The sequence below is a fragment of the Gigantopelta aegis genome, chromosome 10 (assembly GCF_016097555.1).
Source record: "Gigantopelta aegis isolate Gae_Host chromosome 10, Gae_host_genome, whole genome shotgun sequence".
NCBI classification, from domain to species: domain Eukaryota; kingdom Metazoa; phylum Mollusca; class Gastropoda; order Neomphalida; family Peltospiridae; genus Gigantopelta; species Gigantopelta aegis.
The window spans coordinates 8,597,211-8,610,521 of record NC_054708.1 but is presented as its reverse complement, the minus strand read 5'-3'; the positions used below and the strand labels follow the sequence as shown (position 1 = coordinate 8,610,521).

The window sequence follows — 13,311 nt, the reverse complement described above, 5'->3', positions numbered from 1 at the left end:
TTAATAAGAAAATGTATTTAATTTGTATGTCAAAAGGCTCTGTTAGTCGGAAACATTTTACAATGGTTGTAAATACAGACACTGATATTCTAAATAAGAAAATGTATTTAATTTGTATGTTACTTCATCAAAAGGCTCTGTTAGTCGGTTACTTCATCAAAACTGTTAGTCGGAAACATTTTACAATGGTTGTAAATACAGACACTGTATTCTAAATAAGAAAATGTATTTAATTTGTATGTTACTTCATCAAAAGGCTCTATTAGTCGGTACAGTCGGAAACATCAGGACAATGGTTGTAAATACAGACACTGATATTCTAAATAAGAAAATGTATTTAATTTGTATGTTACTTCATCAAAAGGCTCTGTTAGTCGGAAACATTTTACAATGGTTGTAAACTCAGGACTGATATTTAAAATAAGAAAATGTATTTAATTTGTATGTTACTTCATCAAAAGGCTTGTTAGTGAAACATTTTACAATGGTTGTAAATACAGACACATAAATAAGAAAATGTATTTAATTTGTATGTTACTCATATTAGTCGGAAACATTTTACAGTGGTTGTAAACTCAGGACTGATATTCTAAATAAGAAAATGTATTTAATTTGTATGTTACTTCATCAAAAGGCTTGTTAGTCGGAAACATTTTACAATGGTTGTAAATACAGACACTGATATTGAAAAAAATTTGTATGTTACTTCATCAAAAGGCTCTGTTAGTCGGAAACATTTTACAATGGTTGTAAATACAGACACTGATATTCTAAATAAGAAAATGTATTTAATTTGTATGTTACGTCATTGAAAAGGCTCTATTGGTCAGAAACCATTTTACAGTGGTTGTAAACTCAGGACTGTCCCTTTAAAATAAGAAAATGTATTTAATTTGTATGTTACGTCATTGAAAAGGCTCTATTGGTCAGAAACCATTTTACAGTGGTTGTAAACTCAGGACTGTCCCTTTAAAATAAGAAAATGTATTTAATTTGTATGTTACGTCATTGAAAAGGCTCTATTTGTCGAAAACATTTTACAGTGGTTGTAAACTCAGGACTGTCCCTTTAAGAAGGTAGACATCCGAGTTGTGTATGGAATGTAGACCATGTTGGTAGATTAGATATAAGTTTGATGTGATCCAAATTACTGCACCTAATCACTGATACATGGATATGGTAGATAAGTGACTCATTTATAGCCAGTCGGACGATCAGTTAATTTGTCGTGACGTTTATGTTTTTAAATAGAGGTCAAGTTTGTTCATGCAGTGCGTGAAACCTTTTGACTTGCTTCTAACTTGGGTGAAATGACATCAAGTTAAACAATTGTCTATCATGCACCTAGGCACACGCCCGCACGTACAGCTTTTAATAATATACAAGTGACACGCGTCTTACAGTAGGTGACATTAAATATTAAATAAATATTTCTACAGATAAAATTAACTATTCAAACTATTAGTACACAGTGTGTGTGTGTGTGTGCGTGCGTGTTTGTGTGTGTTTTAATATATCTTTCCAACAATGACGTATTGAAGACATTTTCAGAGATAATAAATAACAGTTGCTGTTTTTGTCGATGGAACTATTTTCACATTCGGTGATTTCTTTCGCGTCCGTAGAAGGCATGCTTATTGTATGCAGATTTTAAACAACGCCATATCATTCTGGTTGTGATGTCCAGGGACTCCTGAGGATATTCAAAACGTTTTATGGTTGACATTTCGAGGCTATATCTAGTAAATGCGATGCATCACTGACAGAAATTATGCCCGATGTTATTCCATAAATTGAAATTGAGCATACTTTTTCATCTCTGGTTATTTGCACATTTATTTATTCATCGTTTTACATGAAGTGACGAGCTTAACATGACGGGTGCTATCGATAGAGCAGGGTATTCGGGTAAAATGAGCTGGCCTATATATATAGCTGATTGGCAGTGCTCCATGCTAATGTGAATAAATGTTAATCAGATTCGGACATTTTTGTTTAATTCGGGCAAAAATCAGCCTGACCCCCCCCCCCCCACACACACACACACAAATGGGAGCCCATACGACTATATGCTGCTCTCTAACTGACCACTAACTACTGTAAATCATGAAATTAATGCGAGCAAGTAATTAATGCGAATAATGCGACGAAAACATCGACGCAATAATAATTTGACGCATTTTGTTTAGTCTCATTCCCAATACAAAAAAATGTGCAGGATTTTACTATAATACTTCTAAATAAAATAAAACTTTTATAATATAAAGATGAAACAAAATACAAAAACAATTTTTGTTAAAAGTCTTTTTGTGAATACTTCAAGAATCTTTCTTTCGTTTCGATGTTGCCATTCTATTTTCACTTTCCTGGAATATCATAGCGGTTATATGAATACAGTGATGTTCCAAATGTTTTGTTTTTAAAAAGCTCATTTTGCGATGTGAGTATTTTTCAAATTTTCTTACACTTCTGGATTACTGTATACATTTAAACTGTTTTGCACATTTGTAAAATTATAATCAACAAATTTTATTACTAAATATATTCCTTTAAAAATGAAACTAGAAAATTATATAACATAAAATTATAAACTTTGCATAATTATATATACATAAAATTATAAACTTTGCACCCCCCTCCTTGCCCTCCCTAGAAAAAATCTGTAACCGTCCATGAAATGTTAGTAACTGATAAATATTTTAAGGATGGGATAGGATAACATATTAACGGCTATATATAAATATGTTTCAAGCACGTCTCTCCCGGGCACAATATCTGCCTTCGCCAGTGACAGAAAGATATGTGTGTGTGTGGGGGGGGGGGGGGGGGGGGGGGGGTGTCAGTTGGAAATGGGCAGAATTTTAGAGTACCGTAGCAATTGGTGAAAATGTTTTCAAAATTAAAAAATTTAACAAAAATAACAACAAAAGTTTAATAAAAGAAGACATTTTACTAAGACATCATAATAAATGTATTTATATTATAACTTACCTAACTGTCTTGTCCATAAGTATATATTCATTGTTGCAAAAACAGCTAACATCTCACAGCGAGCGCTTCGCTATCTTCAATATATTATGAAATGTATACTAAATAATTTAATATTTTCTTTTAAACATAAAATATTATCATGTATGTCAAATAGTGATATCGTTCACATATTTCCGAATTAAACTAAATTCAGAAAAATGTACGTCCAGCATCTTTGGCGTCCATAATCATATTGAAACGTCATCGTATTGTTGACGTAATCGTTAAATTTCCGGCAACGTTCGTAATATACGGAAACTATCGAAGTACCATTGAAAATTTGTTTGTTTTGTTTGTTTTTTGTTTTAAGTTTTAACAACATAATATGAAATTCAAAGATAAACTGAGGTGCACACTCGTACACATGAGCCTACACCTCTAGTTTCTCATTCAAAAGATACTGTCTCTTGTTATTCCGGAGGGGAAGGGGGTCTTTCCCTTTCTTCTTCTTTTTTTTTTTTTTGGTGTGTGGTGTTGGGTGGGGTGGGGTTATTGCTTAATATATTTGTTTTAATTATTAGTTGTAATTAGACACATTTATCTATTTGAGTATTTATTTATTTACATAAAATAAAATTTAGATGCCGGTTATTTCCTCAGGGTATGAACAAATGAAAGGATTTAGGTTAACTTAATATCAGAAACGACAAATTACGTAAACAAACCATCTCGTGCACTCATGCACGAATCACCGTTCATGAGGCCGAACACTCGAGAACAATTGATTGGCACCATGCATCATCGTACACAACATTCATCATTCGCAAAAACCATCGCTCGCTCTCCTGAAGTACGCCAGGTGTTCATGAAAGGTGGGCAAATCCTGCCCAAACTTCACGTGGTATTCGTTACCAACACAGTCTTTATTTAATCGTTGTCCAAAAAGTATACATCTACAAGATCAAAATATAAGGTATAACATTAGACATCAGTTTAGTCAGTGGTTAGGCGTGAGTGCAGGAAATTGTTTAGGCAGGGTGACTATAATTAGGGTGGCGAGCGAAGTTGCTGAGGATTTTGGATTATGCTCCCCCGTAAATATGAAAAGAAAAGGGAGAATCGCCCTTCTCCGTTCCACATATGCACTTGCGCCTGGTGGTGGAACAAATGATTTGTGTGTGTGTGAGAGAGAGAGAGAGAGAGAGAGAGAGAGAGAGAGAGAGAGAGAGAGAGAGAGAGAGAGAGAGAGAGAGAGAGAGAGAGCGGGGTAATTTTTGGAATGCTTCCATCAGAGAATTGTTCAAGCACGCCTGTCGTGGGCACAACCTCTGACTTTGACAGAGAGTTCTGTCAATGACAAAAAACAAACAACCCCCCCCCCCCAAAAAAAAAAAAAAAAAAAAAAACAAAAAAAAAAAAAAAAAAAAAACAACCCAACCCAACCCTATCTGGCAAAAAGCCTCTAGATCTATTTAGTGTAGACGATAATTTGACCAAATACGGTAAAGGAAATTATCTGAGCTCTTTGCTTCCGCCTGGGAGCGGCTGTCGGTTTGTTTGGGCGTGGACAGTGTCAGAAGCTGCAAAACAACGGACACGTTTTCTCTTGATTATCCGGGCGGCGAGGAAGGTAACTGTTATTTTACTAGTTCTGTAACATCAAAACAGTAGTCTTAAGACAATTTTGAATAACATGTAACGTTCCTCCCTTTGATTTATGTTAGATTCTCTCGTATTTTAACTTTATTCAGCTGTCGCCAAGTCTTAATAATCAATATGTTTTTTTATATCATGTATCATTGTATGTCGACATGGGTTGAAAATAAGCTTTGTTAATGATCACACATGACATTTTGCTGACCCCACGTGAACTACAGGTTGTGGTAAGTCACACTTAGTGATATAACATGCGGAAGTAACGGTTACAAATTGGTATAATTACCGTAAATTCTGAACTAATGGCTCGGTAGTAAAGTGTAGGCTTATCTTAAGAAAATGCTTATAAAATATGATAATGCATATATACATATAATTATAAAAGATCCCTTGTTGTTTTATCAGTAGCCTAAATATGTAGGGGGGCATCAGATTTTCGCTAGTATTTCTCAATTGTCGAAATAACCATATATATTATTATATATGTTAGACATGAAGTTTATAACCGTAACTTTAAGGTATTCTAAGGTGTCATTAAACATGTGTCGTCGGTGAGGGACCTGTTTCAGTGGTTGTGTCGTCAGTGTTAGAAATAAGCACTTGTCCATCTGTTCTGACAAGTACAAATCTGCTCGAACAAACAAAATGCACTTCATTGCAGGGTTTGAAATGGCCTTTGGCCAGGTCACCAAATGTGACCAATGTCTCATTTGAACGACTTAAATATTAAAAAAATAATGATGTTAGTCACCCAAATAATATGTGGGTGAACTTCTTTAGAGCTATAACATATGAGCCACTATTAATATTTGTATTCCACATAAAAATCATGCTTGTGATTCTCTTACCATAATTTGCCAACATCCATTATTATTTTTGGGGCCGTCATATATTTTGGCGAGTTTTGAGCCCTGTCAGTGGTTGTCCAGTGGACAAGTAAAAATGTTCAATGCAGTTTGATTTTGAGCAATCAAAAATATCATCCTTGTACTCGAATAAAACAAACCATATATTTGGACAGCTGAAAATATTGGCAGACAAGTAGATTTCTAGATGTATTTGTCCGGTGGACTAGTAAAACATTCTGCATATCTCTATTACTGATTGTTTCTGCGCAACAGTACGTAAACATATTTAAAGATTTATGATGTTAACTTTTCAGGGGTGGCGTAGTGTCAAAAATAGTGGTACGGCTCAAGGTTGCCAGATTCTCCTTTCAAATTCACTTGTGAAGGACATTTTCACAAATACAACAAATATGAACAAAAAAGTGGTATGGCGTTACGGCCATACCATACCATCTGCGCCACCCTTGCTTTTGCATGGGGAAAGTAACAAATGTCTCACATTCACAGACATGTTCATAAAAATGAAGTTAAAACAAGCAAAGAAAGCAAGATTGAACACAGAACATTTCTTGATACCTTGTTTCTATGATTTCCAAAAACTGTCATTTGAAACAAAGTTTATTTTTAAAAACTATTTTTGTCTGTTCTCAACTGTACCATTATCTAGTTATTAAGGTCACATGACTGTCACTGTGTCTGCTGGCAAAACTCTCTTTACAAATACTTGCTAAAAATATATGGTCCTTATATGTTTTGAAATAAATATCTTTCTGAATATATATTTATTAAAACTCAGAATGCAGGCTCTTGTAGTTTTTGACCAAACAATTTTACCATTAAAACCATTCATTTGCTCAACTTATAATATGATTGCAAGACATCAAAATTGTTATATATTTGTTTTCCTAAAATGTTGTCTGTTATAATTGGTTCTTGAGGACTCCATTTTGTAATTTGCCTTAAATATTTGAAATAATTTTTATAAATTATTATAAATACATGTTTTGTTGAACAACATACATGTTTTTATAAAACACTGAAATGTTTTGTGTTGGATAGTTTTTGTTCTAAGCTACATGTATACTACTAAATGTTTCAAGTTATTTATTTCTGAGTCAATTGTTTTCTAAATTGCACACAATAATATATTTTTGTTGTTGTTATTTCCAAAACACTTTTTCTTTTTTTCTTGTGTCAAACGAAACCATAAGTAATTACACAAAACCTTTTTGTAGGAGGATGGGACAGACTATAGATATTCCTTTCCTTGTGAGATCCACATTTTGCTAAATATATACTCTCCTATTGAGTATTATCATTGTTTTCAGTGCTTACATTCATCTGCTGTTTCCCAGCAAACATTGGTGGTGTGTGAAAATGAGTACTATTGCTGAATTCATTGATGGTGCGAACTTTGAGGAAGCTGTGAAGTCGGTCCGTGATGACAGCACCGATGACAAGTATCTCGTAGTGGGCCATGTTGAAAATGACCCAAATCGCGTCAGTGTGTTGAAAGTGGGCCAGGATTTAGAGGAACTGGGAGAACAGATGGATGATACTCAAGTGATGTACGCCCTCGCCAGATATGAAAGCATATTTGACATGTCAAAAACAATCAAATTTGTCTACTTCCGATGGTAAGACTGTTGGTTAAATTCTTGTATAGTTTAGATCAACCTTGAAAACAACCCTTGCTGTAACACAACTAATACATTGACCCATCTATCCATAAAAATGCAGCAAATCACTTTTTTATAAGGATAAGTTATGCAAATGATTTGAAATCCTTCATATGGCATGGTATTCTGGATAACCTCTCAAACACTTCCACCTCTTACCCCGCAACTGGTGAGGTACAGTGAATCTTGCCACATGATTACAGGGGAAAATTTTGCTATGCCAGTTTCAGAGATCACTACACAATTATAAAACATTGTACAGAAGAAGCTAATGAATTTTCACTTCACTAGTTGCTAATCAAAATTGTGAATACCAAATGTCCTCTGATATATATATCCAGGTTTTGTTGCCAGAGGGTACGAAGGGTAAAATTATATACCCAAAAATAATTTTAAATAATTTTTAGAATGATTATATTCAGAGAACTGCTGTTTAAAAGTTGTTAAAATACATTAAATGCAGTGTCCAATTTGAAAGGATTACAAACCAATAACCAAGTAGTTGGGACACTGATGATCAGTTTTGTTTTTATTACGAACCCTCAAAGTATATTTTCTGGCAGAACGCCTGATATCAACATATGACTATTTTTTATAGGATTGGCGACCAGGTTCCATTTGTGAAGAAGGGTCGTTACGGCGTTGTATCAAGCAGTATAGAGCAGCACTTCAACCCATACCACTTGTTTGTGGAGACGAGTGCTCGTGAAGACTTCCACCCAGAGAAAATTATACAGCAGGTTCGTGCTGATTTAATAATATTTTATCTGGCCACTGATTAGTTATATTCCCATTTGGTTGACCAGAATCTGAAAATATGTCTGCACAAGTAGTCTCTGTTTAACTTTAACTTTTTATTTTGTCGCAGACAGCTTCGAAGTTGCAACTATTAGATTGAAGTTGACAGGGGAGAGAATGTAGTTTGCAAACATGTGTAACTTGTTACAATTGAAAACTTTGTGGTATTTCCAGCCTATGCAAATGTAGTACTTTTTGTGTAAAATGGGGTACTCCGGCCAGGTTTAGTGGACGTGTTTGGTTAAACCAATATCCAGGGAAAAAGAGCTGGACAGCAGGGGCTGTCCTCTTCAGGGTATGTTGCCCCCAGGCAGGCAGGCAAAGGTGCATACAAGGGCCTACTGATATTATTAAAAATGCTATAGCCACTAATGCTATGTAGAAGCATGTAGCATAATAACTGGTCTGATGCCATCTCAGTATTTGTATTATAGTTCTAATACAAAGTCAGATGGGAAACAACTTGTAAAAAGAAACTGTATACTTTTCACTGAGAGTTGCTTCCCTTTGATATTACTGTACATTTTGTAATATTAAATTAATGGATTTAAATGTTTTTTTAATTGAAATGACAAGAGGCCACATTTGTTTTACTGAGATATAAGGATGTAATTTTGTGTGAATTTGGTGTACAGCTGTTGTCTTTCATGTCCCATAAATGATACAGAGGTATAAGATACAAATGTATATAATGTAAATTGTTATTTTATTGCTGATGTACCAAAGTAACAAAGTAATAAAATTATGCAGTAAGCTACATTAAGAAAGAAATGTTTTTTCTATTAAAGTGACAGACAGATATATTTTTTTATAGCCATTTTTGATAATTTAAATTAGAAATACTTATATTTTATTATTTACAATATTAATTTTTGTACACCTGGAGTAGTTCTGGTCATCCAGGTTTATGTAATACCTCAAAAGCATTTTTCATAATTCTAAGAACACATGTTCATTTGACAAATAATGGTTATGGAGACAAGCTTTAGTTATTTTTCGGACTATACTTCACCATTTAAACATCACAGACTTTAGCTTATCTCTGTTATAAACCTTTTCCAAATGTGTTGCATATTTGTAGATTAACTAAACTTAGTTCACATATTCACAAGCTGAAACTAGCATCTGAGCATTTAATGCCAATAAAACAGTTAACAAGTACCAAAGTTCATGAATCTGGCAATCAGGTCTTATGGTTAGTTTGATATCTGCTTTGATTTCAGCTTGAAGAGACATCAGGAAAGAAATCTAAAGTCATCGAAGATGTTCAGGGGAGACAGCAGCGTGGCTTCACTGCATCACAGTTACCCAAACGAGGGCCCATGTCAAAATCAGGATTCTCGCTAGCAACGGAAGGTGCCAAAATCGAAATCACCGAGGAAGTTTACAACACGATCGCCGCTGTGAAGAACAACGATGACACCACCAGCTGGATGTTGTCAAGTTACTTCAACTGCGATCCGAGCGGTCCAATAGAGTTTGAGAAGAGTGGGGAGGGAGACGTCAAGGAATTGAAGCAGTGTTTACGAGACGATGCCGTTATGTATGGGCTGTACCGCGTCACCGATACGGTAGATGACATCGTCACCGTCAAGTTTGTCTACATTGTGTGGTAGGTCATATATACAAGAGTGGTCATCCTGTTCAATTTCTCTATGATCATTTATTAGTATTTTAGGGCAGTGTAGCATTATTTTGTTTGTAAATGCTTTGAATATGTATACTTATGGAAATAAATAAAGAGTAACAGCAAATAGTAACTGCAACAAAAACCCTCATCCACTGTATCAGGAGGGGTGGGATGTAGCCCAGTGGTACAGCACTCACTTGCCGTGTGGTTGGTCTGGGATCGATCCGCGTCGGTGGGCTCATTGGGCTATTTCTCGTTCCAGCCAGTGCACCACGACTGGTTTATCAAAGGCCGTGGTATGTGCCATCCTGTCTGTGGGATGGTGCATATAAAAGATCCCTTGCTGCTAATCGAAAAGAGTACCTCATGAAGTGGCGACAGTGGGTTTCTCCTCTCATTATCTGTGTGGTCCTTAACCATATGTGTTGAGTGCGTCGTTAAATAAAGCATTTCCTTTCCTTTCCTTTTCACTGTATCAAGAAGTAAACTCACCTTTGGATTCTTGTAGTCCACTAAAACTCCCACTTTCTTAGTAAATTTTAATCTAAGCCACTTAATTAAAGACAAAATAAAATGGAGTAGAAATATAATGGGTAATCAAGTGCCTGCACCTCTAATGGTTTTATTGTGATTTTTCGTTCTATTTTATTATCCAAGAGTGAGAAAAATCTACTTAATCTACTTTTATGTTTTTGTAGGGTTGGCACGTCAGTGAAACCAATGACAAAGGCCAAGATTTCAACTCACAAAGGAACGATGGAACAGCTGTATGGTCCAGCTCACGTGACTTTGTTTGCATCAGACCAGTCTGATATTACAGAGAAAATCATCATGGAAAAGGTAAACAATAGCATCCCATTGGGGTTTTTTTAAAAATAATGTATCATTGTTTAAGCTATCATGTGAACATTTCCTGAAATACCACAAATATATAATTTTATAAATTGACACATGGTTTTGTTAGATACACTTTTTATGAAAAAAGTTAACTTTTATTGTATCTAACCAAACAGAAGTGAGGTCAGACACAAGGAACATTTGTGAGATAAATAAAAATAATATCTAATGAAAACAAGTGTGGTATTTTATTTATTTTCTACCTTAAACTCTTTCCATCCCATTCTCGACTACAGTTGAGATGGGCAAAACTAACGTAAAAACATGACCGGTCTTCGTAAACACAGCTGTCAACATTCACAGGAGTTATCCATCTTGATTCTGTGAACACTAGAATATAGTAGAATGACAATCGAACACATTGAGTGCATTTTGTTGACTGGTATTTGTATTTAAATTGTTATCGCAATATCGGAAAGAAAACAAAAAATGGTCGAAATTTATGTAAATGTTATTGATGACGTAACGCGCACATGGGTTCGATTTCTTGCTATTTCAAATAGTATTTGTATAATTATTTCTTTTGAAACAGGTTGGACATTATTATTTAATGAAAACTGAAGATTTGTAAAGGATGTATTTACTGAAAATAACTGATAATACAGACTTTGAAATAGATGATGGATGGATTACTCGTTGTCGATTGAAAGTGAAAATAAACTGTTATAAACAATGATGTCATGGATAGTGATTGTAGCATTATAAAAAAAATATTAATAAATTCTTCTATAAATTTTATTTTGGTAATTAGACTCACTAAACTATGACACACATCAAAATATTGTTAAATTAGTTGTTTTTTTATAATTTGAGGTTGAATAATGTAGGTTCAACATTACATATTCATGTTGAAAACCTGGGTTAGTGATAATGTTTTCTGGTTGTAAAGGTAGGTGGATAAGAGTTTAAAAAAAAAAATATTTGTCTGAAAATCTGTAAATTGAAGCATTTTGATTAGTTAAGCATTTTAGACAGAATGATAAAAGCCTCTGCTCTACGGTTTAATCCAATATGGCCGCTTTAGTAGATGATAGGATTTTGATATTACTGTGCAAGGGAGGGGACCAGGGGGACCTGCCTCTCCCTAAAACAGTTAAAATACCCCCTTTTTAAAACAATTTATTAACCATTTCCACTGAAGGGCTCTTTTCATGGAGTTAGTCCATCTGCCCTTATTTCCTGGGTCCCCTCCATAAATTATTTCCTGGGTCTGTCCTTGCTGTGACATTGTGTTTTGTTTTTCTTCCTACAGGTGACATCAGCATCAGGAACGAGATCCCATGTTAGGTAAGAGGAAGTGGGTCACCTTTAGGTTGTCATGGCTACATCAGAGTACAAGTCAAATGAAAAGACATTCACGAAAAAACCTTGGAAAATTACCGTGGCTATTGTTTACACTGTTAATTCTGATTATTACATATAGTATGAAGATATTGTGTAGTGTATCTTTATGTGTATGTGAAAAGGAAATTGTTGTGATGTGAAAAAGGGGCCATTAGTTGTTTTTATGTTATATACCGTACTCAACGAAATTAGTTTAGCATAAAATGGTTGAATCTTTGATAAAGAACGGATATGCATGTCTTGTGCAGGTTTTTTAATGTTGTTTTAACATATTGTTATTTAAAATGTATTTGGAGTAAATTAATACAGGCTTTTTACCAGAGGGTACATGGAGTAAAATTATGTACTCTAAAATGTAGGAAATTAATGAATATATTTTTTTTAATTTTCAGATAAATGATAGTAACAGAACTGCTGTTTAAAATTTGTCAAAGTGCATGAAATGCAATGGTTAATTTCAAAACATTACAAACGCATAACCATCTATCAAGGGCACTTACGGTCTGCTTTGTTTTTAGTATGTACCCTCAAATTAATTTCTGACAGAAAGCCTGTAATAAATGAATATTTTTATTCGAATGCAAGTGTTGTAACATTTGCTAACTTTTTTGTTTGATATATTTAAAGGGGACCAGTGTTATAAACTGAAATAATGGAAGCTTCCATTGGCATCAAGCTTTAAATTTAAATACATATATATGCCTTGTTATACTGAAATTGTGATAAATACATTTTTTATTATTATTTTATTTTTGTCTTTTAAAAAGCAAATATCTCATCCTTGGAGATGAAAATTCCAAATATGTCACTCATTAAACAGTGTTGATTTTGTTTTTCAGTTTCAAATACACTGTCCTCAGTTGGCAGCCATTGTAATTGTAAGATGCTTTTGGCTAAGTAAACCTTTTTAACACTTAAAATTAGGCTTTAAATACATTTTCTTGTTTAGAATACCACTTTCAGTGTCTGTATATTCAATGTGTTGTCCCAGTGTTTGTGGTAGCAAAAACTTTATTTGACTTCCAAATATATTTTCCATATGTACAAAATAATTGGTAGGTAAAATTTAGTCTTGGCTCCTAGAAACATCAGGCGATCATAAACATCTTGAATAAACAGATGCTGGTATTCTAAAGAAGAAAATGTATTTCAGGTGTAATTTAGTTATTAAAAATGCTCAGTTAATCAGAAATGTGTCACAATAGCAGCTAACTCAGGACAATTTTGGTGATAATTTTGTCCGAGGAAAACCATGATATTCATGCAGTTTTTATGTAAATAAAGGAGAGGGAACTCATAATAAAATGCATTTAAAGTTCCCCGTAGACCTTTTTTTGCTTTATTAGTATTGAACTAGAATCAATACACCATACATCACAATGTGTGGCACATATATCTATACACAAGCCTGTGCCCCACTTGATGACAACAATATATACATGTGTATGTGGATGTTTTTTTGTCCTATATAAATAAAGACAAAAATATA

At 34.1% G+C, this 13,311-nt stretch overlaps 1 protein-coding gene across 1 annotated transcript; it reads left to right on the top strand.

Moving 5' to 3' along the window:
* The first annotated feature begins 4,356 nt into the window (after positions 1-4,356).
* On the top strand, positions 4,357-13,311 carry LOC121382750. The gene is made up of 6 exons (XM_041512324.1): positions 4,357-4,600; positions 6,803-7,111; positions 7,752-7,893; positions 9,175-9,563; positions 10,280-10,421; positions 11,731-13,311. The coding sequence occupies exons 2-6, from the start codon at positions 6,852-6,854 to the stop codon at positions 11,767-11,769; spliced, it is 972 nt and encodes a 323-aa protein (XP_041368258.1). The 5' UTR covers positions 4,357-4,600; positions 6,803-6,851; the 3' UTR covers positions 11,770-13,311.